The sequence below is a fragment of the Zingiber officinale genome, chromosome 8B (assembly GCF_018446385.1).
Source record: "Zingiber officinale cultivar Zhangliang chromosome 8B, Zo_v1.1, whole genome shotgun sequence".
Taxonomy (NCBI): Eukaryota; Viridiplantae; Streptophyta; class Magnoliopsida; order Zingiberales; family Zingiberaceae; genus Zingiber; species Zingiber officinale.
This window is the reverse complement of record NC_056001.1, coordinates 23,020,974-23,039,865: the sequence shown is the minus strand read 5'-3', so window position 1 is coordinate 23,039,865 and position 18,892 is coordinate 23,020,974. Positions and strand designations below refer to the sequence as shown.

At 32.5% G+C, this 18,892-nt stretch overlaps 1 protein-coding gene across 6 annotated transcripts in view; it reads left to right on the top strand.

Moving 5' to 3' along the window:
- LOC122014861 (testis-expressed protein 10-like) overlaps positions 1 to 18,892 on the top strand; it is a 40,217-nt gene that overhangs the window by 10,210 nt on the left and 11,115 nt on the right. For 5 of the 6 annotated variants that reach the window (XM_042571345.1, XM_042571346.1, XM_042571343.1 and 2 more), the window contains 11 exons: positions 348 to 497; positions 2,003 to 2,149; positions 5,441 to 5,507; positions 5,910 to 6,199; positions 7,063 to 7,188; positions 11,438 to 11,557; positions 11,818 to 11,904; positions 12,741 to 12,869; positions 13,536 to 13,647; positions 13,784 to 13,918; positions 15,195 to 15,329. In XM_042571345.1, the coding sequence (XP_042427279.1) occupies positions 348 to 497; positions 2,003 to 2,149; positions 5,441 to 5,507; positions 5,910 to 6,199; positions 7,063 to 7,188; positions 11,438 to 11,557; positions 11,818 to 11,904; positions 12,741 to 12,869; positions 13,536 to 13,647; positions 13,784 to 13,918; positions 15,195 to 15,329 (1,498 nt within the window). The remainder of the gene's footprint in view (positions 1 to 347; positions 498 to 2,002; positions 2,150 to 5,440; positions 5,508 to 5,909; positions 6,200 to 7,062; positions 7,189 to 11,437; positions 11,558 to 11,817; positions 11,905 to 12,740; positions 12,870 to 13,535; positions 13,648 to 13,783; positions 13,919 to 15,194; positions 15,330 to 18,892) is intronic. The other variant, XM_042571348.1, reaches the window with a different exon arrangement.

The window sequence follows — 18,892 nt, the reverse complement described above, 5'->3', positions numbered from 1 at the left end:
AAAGAATGTAACAAGCACTTGTAATCAAGGCTATCATTTTTTTGCCAACTCAAGCTCATTAATCTACAACTTTGAGAACTTATTAGTTCTGCACTCTTATATAATGTGCATTTCTGATTGAAATTTTGGTTTTCAGTAAAATGATCCTTTGCATTTTTTTTTTCATTCGCCCCTGACTAAGACTTCATCGAGGAATTTGATTTTTTTAGGTCATACAATTACCTGTTTTAGTATTCTTCATTGTTTTTCTGATCTTGTTTTGTTTAATATCTCTATTAGGTCAGTTTTTTTTTCATGAATAAATTACGTTTCTATAATGAACAGATTGACCATTTTCTTCTTTGCAGGAAATAACAGCACCTGTAATCTCTTTACTAATGGCTTACATCTTTAATGCGATGACACATATGACAGTTGACATTAGGCTAATGGCTTTCAAATTTTTTGAACTCCTTGCCGCGAACTATCCATCTTCCTTCATGTCGTATGCTGAAAAGGTTGTATGCTCTGATTTCAATATGATGTATTCTACCTTATGTTTCTTTTGTCAATATATTTGTTGAAATTCTATTTACTACTGGTTTTTTCAGAAATGCTATTATGAATAATTGCTTTGTAATTTGTAAATAACTAAATGTTATTTATTGTATATCTTCTTCCTTTAGTCTAAATAATTAAATATCATTTATTCTGGGTACATTGAATATTTTTTTCCTTTTAGACTTTGTTTTATCAAATGTCTTGTTTTCATAGTTGTATGCTATTTTTTGTCATTATATAGGCTTGCTTGAACCTGACACTTCCAATAGTCGTTTTCATGTAATTTGGATTCTCAGAAAGCATGCCGATCTTTAATATTTTGGTAGAACTGCTTTACTGATTAATATTTTTGAGTAAACTTTAGCTTCCTTGTAAATCACAAAAATGGTCTGATTGTCTAGCAATGTACATATGAAGTTCTTGTAATTTATCCGTTGTGATTACATAGGCTTGATTGAACTTGTCACTTGTTTTATGTAATTTGAAATTTTAGAAAACATGCCAATCTTTAATATTTGGGCAGAACTGCTTTACTGATTGATCTTTTTGCATAATCTTCAACTTCCTTGTAAATCACAAAAAATGGTCTGATTGTCTAGCAATGCACACGAATTTATCCATTGTACTTCACCTCTTTCTAGTTGCTCATTATCAGAAGTTAGAGCGTAGAGGTGTCAAGATTGACAAGTGGTTTAGATGTCAATCAAGCTGGACACCTTACCCAAGTTTGACATGGTCCAATCCTAAATGGGCTGAGCTGTGCCTGGCACCAGGAGTCTTATGGGCCATGTTAGGCATGCACCTTGTGCCCCACATGCTATGCTGTGTCATTCCTGGTATAGGCCTGACCCACATGCAGTGCCAAGCATGGCCCATGGCTTGCCTACTACAAACCATATAAAATTTTCTATATTATCCCTTTTACCCCTAACATAATTAAAAAGAATTAAAATATTACTAATTACCCTTATATATTTTGAAAAATATTGAACAGATTATTATTATAATATTTTCATTTTTTTAAAAAATATTTTATATGTATTATAATTTATATGATCAAATTTCCTTCTCAATGAATTGGTCATTTGGTTGGGATGGCTTGGGCTTGTGGGCACAACCTATTGACACCTCTAGCAATGAGGACAATTTTTGCACCATGTGCAGTTTGGTCTTGCTAGGTGAGTGATGTAAGTTGGCTGTTCCTTGCATGGGTTCTATATGTTGTTGCCTAGCCAGATTCAAACATGGAAGTACAAAGGTTAATTTGAGATCACCCCACTGTGCTAGCCATTTTAGGAATCTACTTGATCCTTAGGAAGAACAAGCTAGGAACTCATCATCTATGCTGAGAAAGAAAAGTTCAACTGGCTTTATAGATTAATGTTTATAATTCTGTATTTGAAGTCAGAATTTTGTGTCTGTTCTGCATTATTGATCTGATAGAATTTTCTGTATTTCTCAGGTTCTTGATAATTACATAGATATCCTCAGAAACAACCAAATATATCTAGTTGAGAAGAGCAAGCTCATCAATGCTCTTGCTGGGCTTGCTCACTGCCTATCTTTGATAGCTAACAAAGGTCAATGTGATGATAGATTGAACAATCAGGTAGTATCTCTACTGTCTACTTTTTTTTTAAAAGTGGTTAAATGCATTTTCTCTTTGGAACTATCACTTTGTTAGAATTCTTAAATTAGTGAATATAAGTTTAATCTGTTTATCCTTTTTGTGCCATGAACATTAGTACTTCACTTCAAATTTAATTTTCATTTAGAATTTATTTGGTGGTTTGCCCCATTCATTGCCGCATTGTTCACAAATGCTAGGATTTGATAATTTTAGTTTATTAATGGTTTTTTTTTCCTTTGCGTCACTTAAGCTACCACTAATAATTCTTTTAAAACAAATCTTCTATTGCAAAACAAATATAGTGTGTACGTTGTTTGATTTGCTAATGCTGAAGTAGTTTCAAGGTAGAAGCTATGCGGTTGTGTTAAAAATAATAATATAAATGATTTTATAAAATTACTGTGCTATAAAATGAAATGGATAAAATACATTTCATCTCATTGCTTCAGTTGATTTCACTCTCATTGTCTACTTCATGTTCTTAATGATATTGATATTGTAGAATAAAGGAAAAGGAAGACAAAGTTGACACTATATTAAGAGAGAAGATGATTTCAATCAAGGTATAAAATCTCGATTCGTACCAAGGTTTGGGTCTTAAACCAGAACCATACAATTTCGGTATCTTATCGTGCCGTGCTGGTATAGTTTTAATATTTTTAAAATCTAAAAAATATATAAACTAATGAAAAATTAATCTAAATATTTATAAAATAAAAATAAAATTTTTAAAATATATATTAAAGTAATAGAATAGTTTTATTAGAGTTAATTAAGAGTAGTTAAATTATATCGACTATAGTTAGGAGTTGATTGAAATTATTAACGTAAGTTTTTTAATTAAAAGCACTGTTCCTCCTTCATCTTTCGTTGCTATGAGCTGCCAATTATAATGAGGCCTGCTTGAGCCCTCAGCAGCTGCCGCGGAGGCTGTGAAGCCTGCTCATGGCCTCCGCGGTAGCTAAGGCCATCGCGATGCCTCCATGGCGGCCGCGAGACCATCGCGATGGCTGCTGTGCAGGCATTGCGATAGTCACGAGGCCATCATGTGGTCTCTGCAATGTGCGCATGAAGCCTCCGTGGTCGCGGTATCCCAGGCGTAGCTTTGCCAATTTCGGTTAGTGAACGGGATGAATTTTTTTGCCCGTGTCGGGCAACACAACACTATATTTTAAACCTTGATTTCAATATAGCATAATTTCTCAATTCATCATTGATTCCACTCTCCTAGGCACCATTTGAGCTTCAACATGACATTATTAATTCTTGTTTCCTTTTCTTAGGTACTTACATCACCTTTGCTATGACACCTTCGCTACTCTCTTTATCGACAAGATTCTCTTCTCTATGTCAATCTTGACTTAACTCCAAGCACTTGTTTCCGTGGGTGAAAATATGCTCCCTACTTTAGTCTTTACTTCCATTTCCTTGAGCAGAAATGGAAGGAGGGAAGGAAACCGTTGGAGACAATTTGTCAATTTCCCTAGACTAATTGCTAATTTGATTTTTTTACTTTTTACAAACTAAATTTTTCTCCCTTTATCTTTCCCTCCAAGGAAATAAAGAAAAATTCTTCCTTCAACTTGTTTACAAGAAACATAGCGTATGTTTCACCTTCAACTCGTCCACTTGATTCTTCCTTTCTTTTAGAAAAGGCTGAAGTTAGCCTCAGCTTGTGTTCACTAATATATTTACCAAGCGTGTAAGTGTAGAAAACTTACAGATAACTATTTAATAGGGGTTGAGTTTGTAAATATCCAAGTATGACAAGATTGACTATATATATGGTTGATGGAGAAGTGCAAGAGGTGTTGATAGTTTCTAAAGTCCAAATAGGTAAAGGTTGACTAGACACTTGGCCAACGAAGAAGTCTTGTAGAAGGATAAGTCCAAGAGAACTTTGGCAGATGGAGAAGACCAACAAGAGTTGATATGATATGGATGCTGACGAGGAAGATTCGAAGGTGAAACCTCGAGACTAAATGAGTTTTAAGAGATTATGAGTGATTTTTAATCTTGGTTTTTAGGTAGAATTTACCTAATCATGTATTCGACCAAGGAACAACTGTTTTGAGTCATAGTTGATGAATGAGGTCTATCTCGAGTTAAGTTGCGGTTGACAAACAAATTCAATCAATTGGACTTTTAGTCCAACCAATTGAATAGGCGAGTCGATTCGATACTCGACTCAAGACGTTTTGCATGCAAATGAAATGAATTTTTATTTCAACTTGAGTTGACTAAAGATAAATTTAGTCGGCTTAAGAAAGTACCCCTTGAAGGATAAGGATGACAACACTCATTTGAGTCGATTTACTTTTGTTAAGTCTATTGGATTGAATTCAAGTCAAATTAATATTGTTTGAATTAATTGAAATCGCGATCCTCTAAATAGATGAGCTTGTGATCTTATCCAGTTGAGTTGACCGACAAGTGTTGAATTGGTCGAAAATGATTTTAGTCAACTAGAATACTGTTGAGTAGACTAAAGACATCAACGTTTTAGTCGATTATCGAAGATTTGTGTACTGAAATTAAACAAAACAACTATGTTATCCAAGCTTGGTTTCAAGGCTATAAAGAGACGGATAAGGGGAGCTTGACCTGAACATTTTACAATAACTCTACTGTTCCAAATTCACACTCGCTTTATTTTATTATAGGCCTTATTGTTCTTGTGAAATCAAAGAGCTTAACATCTTTATCTTCAAGCTCTTACAAGGCTATGATTTTTCTTTAAAGCTCACTTTATTTTTCTTTCAATCTTTTCCTTTTGCTTTACTTGGATTGTATTCTTTAAAAGAACCTTTATATGAGTTTTCTTTCCCTCTTCAAGGAGGGACCATTAATGGGATTTGAGAAGTGACTCATTTGACGAGTCTGTAGGTGTGAAGTAGGACTGGGGGTTGAACCACATTAGAATATTATTGCCAACATTGCTTTCACTCTTTTTATATTTTCGTAGCATAGCCAACTCTTTATTTAAGCTTTTGCATTCAAGTTGTTTTTTTATCTCTAGATTTTTGTCTATTCACCTTCTTAGCCGATCCTTCAATCCTTCAAATTTCCTTATTATTTTTTTCTTACATTTTTACAATCCATTATGATTTTACATTCTGGCAATGAGTAGCTAATAAAGTCATGCTAAATGTTCACTCTTTTCTGACCCATGGTATTTTGGCTTAGAATTTACTTAATTTCTCTATCTTTTCATCTGTTTAGCTTTAACTTCCATGGCTTTTGTTGACAGTTGTGTCATGTCTTTGCTAGAATCAGGAAAAATTTCAGCGAAGAGTTCTACATGCCTACAAGCTAGAGGTCCATGAAGATCATGCTGGTAGGAAGAGACTACTTGAGCATCTGTACTGGAGTTATTTAATTGTTTCTTAATCTTTTCTTGTCTATTTGCTAGACGAGGCCACTGCTTATGCTGAAACGGAATATACTGTCACTGCAATACCTGCACCTAGAATGATTTAGTTGTATACCTGCATTGTTAACCTTGCAAATTCTTATCATATAACCTACCTCCTTTTACGAAACACAGTCGTCATTTATCCATGTTGCTCATAGTGCCTTTGTTTGCACTCCTACAGGATTTAGTAACTCCAGTTTGCATTCATATGGCTTTCTTTGTAACTGTGCTATATGAATTGTATTTACATCCTATCTTCATTCACTTCTGTCAAATTAGTACGAACTGGAGCACCTAAAACTGTTGGATTTTCTTTTTCAACAGGAATGGATTCTTTGTACGTGAAACTTGAAGAACTTGTTCCAGTACTTATAAATTGTTTTTTGGAGTCAACTTCAACAACTCGCACAATGGATGTAATTGATGCCCGATCATTTGATTGCATGTTGTCTACACTTCATTGTACATACCTGGCTGTTAAATTTCTTGGGATAGAGAAGCTTTCCACTTCAGTGTTTGATGGACGTGATGTTGGGCAGAAAAATTTTAATTTATATGTTAAAAAACTCTGGGAAACATTTCCTGTCGGCCAGCTTTTTCAATCAGCAGAAAAGGTTCGTCTCTTCTTTTTTCTCAAATTTCTATTGTGAAAGTGTGCAGATGATAGATTTTTTAGATGCTCTCCTTCTCCATGAATATGCTTCGTTCAATTTGCTCAGCCAACAGGAGAAAGGAGAATGAGGCTTTTATATGCCTTTACATAAGAAAGTGATTAGGCTTGTACTTTCAATTAAATAGGGTCACACCACTGTCTATTTGTTCAGGTAATGGATGAATTTCGGGCGGTGAATATTTTACCATTCAAGTGTTCATTCAGTGATAATTTTTCAACTGTTTGCTAGTACCTGTGGATCTTTGAGTTCAACGGATACATAAGGTTCATATAGTCAGTCCACTAAAATGATTTCTTGAACAGTTAGTTGGTTGACCAACAGATGCTAATCCAATTTTGAGCTATATATAGAGAGATATCTTGAAACCTAGTGATTGTACAAAGTGTGACTTTCACAATGCGAATACAAGGTCAGGTTCATAGACAAAATAGCTGGACAAAAAATGCATCTATTGTTCCTTGGAGAGGCATGATTGATGATGATGATTTATTCATGAAGATGTATTGAGATAGTCATAGTAGAGTAACACCAGTAAAATTTTGTTATAATCAGTTGCCCTTTAAACTTGGAGGAAAAAAGTTTTTAAGATAGTAGATGAACCATCACGGTTCCAAACTTTCTTCAAATTTAAGCATAGTAGAAGTTCTAGCAAGTGTTTCCTATTTACTTTAAATTTAAGCATTCTTCATACAAAAGCATGTATGAGGCATTTCTTTAGACTATGCAATTATCATGCTTACTTTTTTAACTGCTTTGAAAATTGTCATGTTTTACTGTTGATTTTTTTTTGTGATCTTTGACAGGATGATGATAAATATATAATTTTGGATATCAAGATCGCTCAGATATTTTTGTGCCTAACTAAATGGGTGAATGGTATTGATTTTCTGAGTGACAAGCTTGTTGAGTTCATCGAGTTTTTGTTGTTGGTAAAAGTTGCTTCTCTATTAATTTACATCTGGTTAGAAGTGAAAAAATTAATTTTGTTTTGATTTTTTTCTCAACTATTTTCCTTTTTTCTTTGTTAATATCACTGCTTAAAAGTGCAAAGAGTATTCTTGTTTGGATTTCTTCTCATTTTTTTTTCTTGTTTTTGATATTATTATTTTTCTCTTCCAGCTGATGAAAATTGTTAACTAATTCTTTTATAGAAGATATCAAGTTTCCTAGTTGTCTTAGGGGCGTTTGGTTCTTTGTTAGGAATAGGAATCGGAATGAGAATCATTGTATTGTGGAATGGGAATGGATATGAGCATGGATATCACTCTTAAAAACAATGTTTGGTTAGTTAGCATATTTTCTATCGGAATAAATCAAAATTTCCTTTTTTTATCCTTAAAGAAAAATAAGAGAAAAAATTATATGTGAGAGAAAGATAAATGCGAGAGAAAAATATGATGAAAGAGAATGATGAGAGAGAAAGTATGAAGAGAGAGAAAGTGTGATGAGAAAGAATGAAGAGAGAGAAAGTGTGATGTGGAAGAATGAAGAGAGAGAAAGTGTGATGAGAGAAAATGAGAAAAGAGAGTGTGATAGGAGAGAGCATGATGAGAGAGAAAATATGATGTGAGAGAAAGTACGATGGGAGAGGATGAAGAGAGAGAAAATGTAATGAGAAAAAATGAGGAGAGAGAGTGTGATGAGAGAGAAAGTATGGTGAGAGATAAAGTATGATGAGAGAGAAAGTGTGTTGAGGAAAAAAGACGGAGTGTGATAAGAGAGATTGAGGAGAGAGAAAGTGTGATGAGAGCGAAAGTGTAATGAGAAAAAAAGAGAAAAGGGAGTGTGATGGGAGAGAGAAAGTATGATGAGAAAAAAAGAAGGAAGAGAGTACGATGGAAGAGATTGAGGAGAGAGAAAGTATGATGAGAGAGAAAATGTAATGAGAAAAAAGAAAGAGAGTGTGATAGGAGAGAGAAAGTGTGTGATAAAATGATGAGAGAGAAAATATGATGAGAGAGAACAAGGAGAGAGAAGTGATATGAAAGAAAAAAAATAAATAAATATATTTTGATATTTGATATTAAGGGAGAAAATTTTAGTATTAGCTCAAGGGTATTTTTGGAATAAGGGAATATTTTGATTGATGAAAATAGGGTAATGACTCATTGAAGGGGAGGTACATGGGAATGAGTTATTACCCAATTTCAAGGATTCATTCCGTTATTTGCATTCCTATTCCTATAATCCAAACATTAACAATGACAATCAATAATTCTCATTCCCATTCCCTACTCCCATTCCCTTAAACCAAACGCCCCCTTAATTCTTTTCTCTATCTGAAAGGTCCTTAAAATGTTGCAGTTCTTCCTTCATGTTGCTTGACTCTTTTGTTTTCTCTAGCCAATGCATAAAAATCCTCTCATTCTCAACGAAAGGTGGAAGATAAACACAGGGTAATTCTTGGATACAAAATAACTTTTCATTAACAAGGTTACAATAATGATATGGACATATGTTGGGTTGATGGAATATGCTATTAAGAGTCACAGACATAACTCATGATGGGATCCTTATGAAGTCTTTTAGGACTATTTTTTTTTTCATTTATTCTTATGGTTGGTGATCAAGAAAGGACATATTGATCTTTTACCAATTTTCTCTCTCTCCTAATCCCCTCATATTTAGGCAGATTATTTTTTGAGGAAAGGAGATGTCAAGGGATCCTTAGATCTCTCCTCTCCATATCTCCATCCAAGCAGAAAGGTGTTTCTCATCCTTTCCCTCGCCTTTTGGCTCTCTTCCTTCCAAGTAGACATACTTGTCCTTAGCCCAAACTCAATAATCCTCATGCTACTTCATGGGATATAGGTGACGGGAGGGAATTGGATGTGTTATCCGTAGGAGGTGAATAAAATTTGATTACATTGTGCAATCTAAGGTTTAAAATCTCGACTCGTGCCGAGATTTCGGTCCCAGACCGGAATGATACGGTTTCTGTATCGTATCTTATCATGCCGATACGGTTTTAGTATTTTTTTATTTATATATAATAATTATTAGATAAATATGTTTATGGTGTATAATTTAAAAATAAGTTGTATATTGATTTGATATAAGTTCTCCATTATTAAACAATTTAATATTGTTAAAAAAATAATTAAATCTAGTTTTTTTAAAGAAAATTAATCTATCAATAACTCGAAATAAAATTGATACATCATAATACGTTACCTTATTAATACCAAACGGAGTGACCGAAATCTGATGGAAGCATTGGTTTTCTATATTAGATAATCAAAATTATATAAATTAATATAAAGATGCTATTTTATATATTATAATTATATAAATTAACTATTTATTCATTTAATTAATTAATTATTAATTTAAATAATATATATTTAAAATGGTAAAAAATCAAAATATAAATTTAATTTATTAATTTTTTTAAAAGATTTTTTTGATTTTTTTATAGATTTTTTTAAATAAAATTTAAAACAGTAAAAAAATTCAGATTATTAATTTAGAAAATTTATTTTTTTAAAAAAAATTAAATATATTTTTATATATTTTATTGGGATAATTTAATTAGGATTTATGAAAGCTCTTTCGAAGCATCACACTTAAGTTGGGAATTGTTTTAATTAATTAAATCTAATTTTAATTTTCTTCAACAGGAGCATCGCGCCCGTGGGATGCTCTCCGACGGCATCGCGAGTTGCGGGACGCTGTAGGCAGTGTTGGAGGCGTTCCGCGATGCTTCGAGAGCCACCAGAAGCGTCCCGCGATGCTTTTGGAGGTGTCATGCAATGCCTCCTGACGCCAACGACCCGCCTTCTAGCACGCAACACCAGTGTGTGAAGCACGCGAAATCGTTCGTTGTGCAGTGCCGGTTTTGCTCCGCCATCGGAACTGTAAAAACCATCTGTGCCGGGTCACGGAACGCTATTTCAATTCCTGGTGCAATCTATGCAGCATCATATATCTGATCTATGGGGTTGTATATGCAGTCGATGTAGCCATATGCAGCCTGCATATGTAGACTTGTGAAAAATCAAAATGCCCTTCATTTAACTAGTTTAGGTTGAAGCAAATCAAGTAAATGACCTTATTATTTCTTTCCCTAGTCTCTTCTAAAATAACAAGAGCATTTATTACATTATTTGAGGGTTGATTTAAACACGTGCATTAATATGCTTGTTTGTTATGTGAGATGTTCTACAATGTTGACTCTATATATATATATATAAATTGGACTATTCATACATCTTTTAATTTTGGATGTTAACGCCCACGCACGCTTGCACACACACACATATTGGAGCGGACCATAGATGCCTTGTTTATGCCTCATAATTTATATACATTATGCAGTTGGTCAATCACATGGCCTTATATGCACCTCTTAAAACCTTGATTTCATCCTTTCAAATATAATACATTTGATACTATTGATGCCATAATAATCAAAATAGTAGATATGTTTAGCTAGAGAACCAATAAATAGATTGATATTTATATATCCACTAAAAGTTTAGGCCACAATCTTTACATGTAGTTTAATGTGCTCTAAATGATTCCTTGTCTTGGTTCACCTAAGATTAAACAAACTTAGGTTATGTTTTGAGGAGCTCAAATCTGTGTCGATTTGTGCAATGTTATTGCATAGGCCTTAATTAACCTTTCATCTGGTTGGGGATTGCGACATGGTTTGGTTCTATGGATATTAACCTAAATCTTTCTGTGCAAATTTGTGGATGATTGAAAAGTGCAAATGCATAAGTTGAGCCCTCTACCGGCTTACCTTGTATATGGTTTTTGTTAATGGAGGCTTTAGTCAACAGGCTACTTTCCATTTTCTCTCAAAAAGAAAAGGGCACTATTTCCCTTTGCTAATTTTAAACAATGTGTTAAATTTCTCCATTTTGTTGTTTATTTATTCACATAATTATTGATTTCTGTGATTTTGGTTTTTTACATTTTTCATATTTTATGCTATTGTAAGATAAAGTGACAACTAGTGAAAGTTGTAGCCCTAGATCATCCAAATTGTCTTAGTTAGACATTGCTAATTTGGAGTGATTCTATAATGTTTATCCTTATTTTTTTTTCATTGATGCCAGTTTCTTGATTATAGTAGAATCTAGTTATTGCAATTTTCAAGTAAAAAAAATGTAATTTGTTTGAGATTTTGTTGTAAACTCTTTGTTAGATTATTGAACTATTCTTGTTTAGGTTGGCACAAATACACGGAAAAAAGGGGCACATATGGAAAACCACATTGTTTCCCTCTTACCATTTATACCAAGACTTCTTTCACAGATTACTGCCAATGGGAAGGCTAGGCTTCTTGAGGTTTGTTTCCTCTTAACAAGGTTGATTATGAAATATTGATAGGTTTCAAAAAAGAATTTGTGCACCTTTATATTATTACATTTCTATATAAAAGGTGGTTCAGGGTTGAAAATCTTAGGGGTTTTATTTTTTATTTAATTTATTTTCTTATTTTTTCCTATCGATAATGTTTTTGGCATGACATTTCCTTGTTAAGCTAATCAACTCCGCAAAGGAACACTAGATGAAGCTTCAACTTACAAAGCTGAATATGGTTGCAGGCCTTTACTTGTTCTTTCAAGGAATGCAGGGTCGATTCTAGGCTATTTACAGCATATTTGTCTGTAGTTGAAGAATTATTGCTTGTTGTAAGCTCTAGTCTCATATTTTTTTTTAAATTTGCAAAGATCATTTATTTGCATTTGTAGTTAATAAAATAGTTGAAATTTAGTATGAAAATGCCAAACCAATGATGGTGGCAGCTCTATAATACAGGCCCAAGGGGATTTTTGTTATTTTTTCTAATAATAAGAAAAGAGTAAGTCCCCATCATCAAGCTTCGTTTGTCCCAAGTATTTGGGATCAACTGCACTAACTTGGATCTCTTTTATGCAAGAAATTTGCTCTAGTAGTGAATAACTCTCGTGCCACTTATACGTGTGTGTTACAGTCGAGCCCTGTGAATAATAAAGTTAAGATTTTTGATTAAAGGTTTAGATAAATTTAATGTTGGCTATCTAGGCCTATTGCAACCCTCAACTGTTCTCATATTTGGGATCAATATGGATGGTTTTAAAATATACTGGATAAGTGAATTATCAAAATCTTATTTTCTAAAAATGTCAATTATTTAAATTCGCTCAATTCTTTTTAAATACTACATTTCTTAAATATAATGGTGATAAAAATAATATGTTTTCAATTTAAGTGTCTTTACTATCCTTGTGTGCTATCAAAAATTACCACTGTTATTGAATTGGGGTTTTGAGAGTAGTATGCTTTAAAGACAAAATATTTAGGGGATAAATTGAGAAGCAATGAAATTTAGGTGTAAAGTGGAACCAACCTTTCTTTTCTTTATGTACATCTTTCGTAAAAAAAATATTTCGTTTTCATATAATATAATATTTTTGATTTGCCTTTTGTCTCTTGTAAAACATAATGTTATTATTTATTTTGATTTTCTCCTGTGTTCTATTGCAAGACGATCAATACTGGTCTGCAGATGCATGCATCTAGTCATCAAGATCATCTAAGCCATGAGATTGCTTGGGTGAGAGAGCTTCCCAGGATATTACTGCACCTATCTGATGAACATCCCTCTAACACGATGGTTAGTGCTTAAGATTAACTGCACTTGAATTCTATTGGTGGCTTTTGCTAGTTCTTGACTTTATTTTTAAAGCATGGCTATATTACTATCATTGTGCACTGCTAAGCCTGAGAATTGATTTAAAGTTAGTTACTGCCAAAAGAGAAGACCAGCCCACTTAATGCAGTTAAATATTGGTAATTGTCATCCCATTTTATGCTAGATTTGTGGACATGCTTAGCTAGGCTATTATTTATGGTTATAGACTTTGAGCATGTGAATTGAAGCAAGCATGAGATTGTACAATGCCCCATCTTGGTCTTTATTCTATCTAATGAAGTTCTTGATCACATGAATGTTGTTGACTCCCATCATTTTTATAATTGTTGTGACATTAAGACTTTCTTTTTTATGATTTGGAACTAAAGCAGAAATGCAGTAATAGAAACTGATGATGTCTTTTAGATGGTCTAAACTAATGTGCCTTGTTAGTTACTATGAACCATTTATTAGTGCATTCACGCGTTGTCCAGTGCACAAAGAGTTTGATCCTATTTTGAGTGCTATTGTATTCATTACTCTTAGGTATATTCTCTGAAAAATCTTTTATCTATTCGTTCAGCATTTTTTGCAATTGTAAGTTGAACCTTTTTGTTTGTTGAATATCTCATTTAGAAGTTCTTACAGGTGGTTTTAAAAGTCCTACTTAGAATCGGACAATGTTCTGTGCCAAATTCACCTCTTGGTTTTGAGTATGATGCTCTGCAATTTCTCTTGCGAGAATTTTATGCTATTAGATGTAAGTGTCATTATCGTGATGGAAGTAAACTTTTTCTTGCATATTTTAATTAGTTATAACAGTTGTTGTTTCATTGTATCAACTGGCTCCTGTTTGCATCCTCCAATGAAATTGAATATTTGATTGCATTTTGCAGCTCATTCGGGATCAATAAATTATGGCCCTTTTCTGAAGCTACCAAATGATTGCAAGGAACTTGCTCTTTGTTGCTTATGCTACTTTTCACGGTTGACTTCAGATTTTCTTGAATCATTAGCCTATTGCTGCTTATGTAAGCATTGATTGGACACCTGCTGTTTCAGCTTCCTTATTATTAATTTTTTTTTTAAAAATTTAAATAAGCACTTTATCTGGGTCAAATTTAAACTTATTGGTGGCTGTAAATGCCCTCTCTTCATCAAAACCAATTTCAACTGGAAAGGACAAATTTTGGAACAGAGTCACACTTGCAAATGGCAAGGTGAAACCATGGATTCATATATTGGTGTTTTAGGTGGTAGAGCTATTTGTACCCCATTTGATATTAACAACAAAAGAAGTATGTTTGAGATGTTCCTCCAATGTTATGTTTATTGCATAGTCATGTGGAAATAATTTTCCATGTAAATCTAATAAATTGTGTTCCTTAATTCTTTAGCCAATGTTCTTAACCTTTCTTGTTTTCCTTATTTGTCCTTCAATGTTTTCTTTGTTCTCAAAGGACCTCTAGATTGTAATGTATCCTTTATTTAATGTAATCTTTAGCACATGTTTCCCGTGAGGGAAGAAATCACATATGGCAAAAATGTTATAAAACATTTTGTCCTTTGATATTTTCCCTCCATTTCTCACATAAAAGTGAATTTTTTCCCCATTATCTTTCCCTTGCTGTTCTCTTCCCTTGTAGGAAACAAGGACCGGCCTTGATGGTCTCTAGATTTGTCTGATCCTGTTTCATCAAACATTAGACACTACTGTCTATAAATTTTTAGACTAGTATTTTCTTTTTCTTATTGTAGTGTCAATCATCTAACTTTGATTAATTTTGAGAGCTCCAAACACAATACACTGTTGGAGAAGTATTATTGTCAATCTTTGTATGTTGGATTATTTATCAAATTTATAAAAAAAAAGTCATTCTTTTGGGTACCTTTTAGCCATATCTCGGTCTCTTATATGCCAGAGAATAATGAGGGTAAAATGTGATCCTAACCAGTGCATGATTCAGCTCACAAGTTCACCCTTTTAAAGTTGCATAATGTTGGAAAAGTCTTTTGAAAATTCTCTATTTGTTGTTTGTTGGTAATAGTAGTTAAAAAGGAAAAGATATTTTTCCTATATTCTCTTGACCGACATACTAGCATTTTCTTTAGAACTAATTGGTATATGATGGTTGTCCAGTATACTACCACTTATATAGCTTTTTGTTATCTTGTTGCATGATTTTTCTTGCTTTTGTTTTATTGATGATCCTAATGATCCACCTTACATCCTCCCCCTTTTTAAAGAATTTGTATAGTGTTTCCTTTTTTCCATTTTCTCTGTTATCCTATTTATTGTAATTGCAGGTAATGATATGGAACCACTCATACTGCTAAGGATTGTTGAGGTTCTGCAGATAGCATATATATCTGGTCGTGTCCCTGTTTCTGAGTACATGAGTTTCTTGGTAACTTTAGTCGCACGCTTTAGAGTATCTCCTGGTAATCTCAGCAACATTCTAGCCACTACAACTATCCTGGCGTTATTTGTTTTTCTAAATTCGTTCATTATTAATGGATCTTTTAGTTTGACTTTCCTACATTGCTGCTTGCTTTACAAAATTGGAGTGAACTTCTGCATAGCTATCCGTGTCATGAATTTTACTTCGTAACATTATTCAATTTAATATTCTTTCTTCATATGTACATTGTTAGTTGATAAACAACTAGCAATTATTGTACTTATGCCAGCTCTGTGCTTTTAATGAATGATGTACAATACCTATTTAGCATATTCTATTTTGGCATGAAAAAGAGATCATATAAATTGTCATAATTAAAGTATCTCATTAGAAGGGGAGCTTTGCTGCCGTGTGACTCAGAGGTCACTAGTTGGAGCTCGGAAACCACCTCTTGCAAAGCTGTGTGCATTGGATTGCCATTTTTTTATTAGAAAACGATGATAAGATCCAGGTTTTAAATCTCAAGAGTGTCAAAGCTTTAGCTTTTAGCCAGAATAATACAATTTTGGTACTATGGTATGCCCATATAGTGTCTAAATGTATTTACTTCTAAATACGAATCAATATAAGTCATTTGCACCAAGAGTTAAGAGTAGGCCATGATTTTGAGGCTTATTTACTTCTAAGAATGAATTCATACCGGTTATTTATGTTAAGCATTAAAGCAAGAAGTTTCAAATTGTTACAAGCATCCATAGTAAAACTAAAACGTTAAATATTTAATTAATCTTATTAGACTTAGTATAACTTATATAAGTTATAGCTGTTAATTAATTACTTATAATCAATTTTTTTATAGTTATGTACTTGTAATTATTAGCTATTTACTAATAATTTTTTTTACTTATAATTATAATTAAAAAAAGATAGTCCAGTGCATGAAACTTCCGCCAATATATGGTCCTGGTGAAAGATCCGACCACATTATGTCTATTGTACACAACTTTTATAAATAATTATAAATAAATAGAGTAATATTTTTAAAAATATATAAATAATACATTATAAGTAATTATATTTATAAAAATTACACTAGTATGATATTAATTATTCAATACCAATAGTATCTATATATCAATTATATATGTATCAAGTAATTAACTATTTAATTAACTGTATTAATTAAATATATGTATCTATTAAATTTATAATATCTGTTAACTAGCAATTTAATTAATAGCCAGCCTATCCCAAGGGCAAAAAAACCAAAGAAAAGTACACAACTTTCCTCTTCCCTAGCAATCCCAGCTTCATTTGGATTACGTGATTTACAGCTCAATTGCAAATTATGACTTTGGCAAAGTCATGATCTAATGAAACCCCCTTTGACAACCTTAGCTCACCCTTTCAGCGCTGATGCCCCTAGATTCCTCCTTTGTGTCGGCTGGACACCAATGCCTTCATCTATCCTCTATTGCCCAGTGCCCCCTCTTTTATAGTTCCTTCTCCCTCCTTGTGACAGACAAGATATTTTGTTTGTGCTGTGCCACCATGTTCCATGTTTCAGTCACACAGAACGGAATAAGAAATTCTGGCCATGTTAGTTTTCGTAATTTCAAAAGACAATGTGTTAGGCAAACTATAGTTTTTCAATTGTTATGATCTTATACTGAATTGAATTTAATACAAGAATTAGAAAAAAGTATAGAAAAATTTATTGTGATTGTCCTATGTCTTGTACACTGTCCTCTATTCTACTTGTACAGATAAAGAGTACAAACTCCATGCCTCCTACCAAGTTAATCACACTAAAACCCAGGTTAACTATTCAAAGGAAGCTTTTCTGAGGTTCTAACTTTGTAGGATGATATTTTATTTTTTTAAGCAATTGCATAATTGTGTAAATAATTCAGCTTTTGTATTATGCATTTTGGTAATTTATTTTATGCTCTAGTTTTATGCAATGGAGAAAGTACATATTGAAAATTTGTTTATACTCTCTTTTATGCTATGGAGAGAGTACATTTTGGAATTTTATTTTGTCTTGCATTTAGTGTTAATTCGCCAAGGGATAAATATTGCCTAGATGAGCGCAACCTGTATGTCAATAACTAAAAGCTGCTGATGTAGGAACACTATATAACAAAATATAGATTTCATCCGGTAACAATCTATGCAACAAACTCCACAACAATATGTCGATTAGGGATGTGATAAGGATGAGAGTAAAAATAATTAATCGATCAACAGATTGTATTGACAAAACTACCAATAATGCATCTGACTTATTAGTATGAATGTAACAAGAAAACTACCAATAAATGGGCAACCCAACTTAATGCTAAATCATAACAAACAAAGTAAGCAATGACAACACTAACCAAAATGTAACTGTGAACACCAACTGCATTATAGCATTCAGTACAATGTAATTATGATAGTAATTTTGGTTTTTCACCATAACCCTATGAAAATTTGTGGTCCTCAATACCTCCCTTAAATTAGCTCAAATATATTATAATGCATAGCTAGTCAGTTAAAGGTTAAGCAACTATGCTACTAGATCATTGTAACTAACAAATGAAAAAACAACCTTAAATTGCATTTATATTTTCTCAGTCGAAAGTAACACATATCTCTATGAATCATGACATCTTATGAAAGGTTGAATTAGAGGCGATGTATATCTGTCTGATTGCCAAAATATATTTATTAGTTCAATAAAAGCATTGTCCAACTTAGAGAAAATTATTTGTGCAAAATAAGCTTGCATTAGGTAATATTCATGTCTTAGCATTTTGACTCTGCACCCTATTTATCCACAACCGTCTGCTTTTGCATTTTCAAAATATCATATTCTCTCCTAGAATAACATAACAATTTAATGTGGACATATATTCAAGGTTTAAAATTTCGACCCGTGTCGAGGTTTCGGTCCTGGATCGGAACGATACGGTTTTAGTACCGTATCGTGCCGTGTCGTGTCAATATAGTTTCGGTAATTTTAAATATAAAATATATTAATTAAAAACTAAAATATTTAACATAAATATTTAAAAAATAAACAATATAAAAAATAATCTTTTAAAAAAGAAAAAGATATGAAAATAGATAAATAAATAAATAAAAATTTTATTATAATTTTTAAATTAAAATAAATGAAATATAAAATTAATTAGATAATTTTATTAGGGTTTAATAAAACCTCTTTAAATTATCTCCATCATAGCTAGGAGTTGATTAAAATAATTAACCTAAGTTTAATTAAAAAAATTCTGAAATCCAACACCACTTGTGAGCTTGTAGGACTTCGGCACCGCCACGGGGTTGCGCGACAAGATAAGTCGGGTACGATCTCTTTTTCCTGATAAGTCATTTAAGTTTATAAAATATTTATCAAAGAATTGTTGCAAACTAGAAAAAGAAAATAGAGAGTTAAAATTGATTCTAGCCAAATCTTGTCTTTTAGACGATTTTGAAAAATTAAAATTGGAAAATGATAAATATAAAATATAAGTAGAAGACTTGAAAAATCGTGCATGCTTAAATGTGAAAAATCAAAATATTAGGAAATATAATAATTTGAATTGGTATTTTAATTAC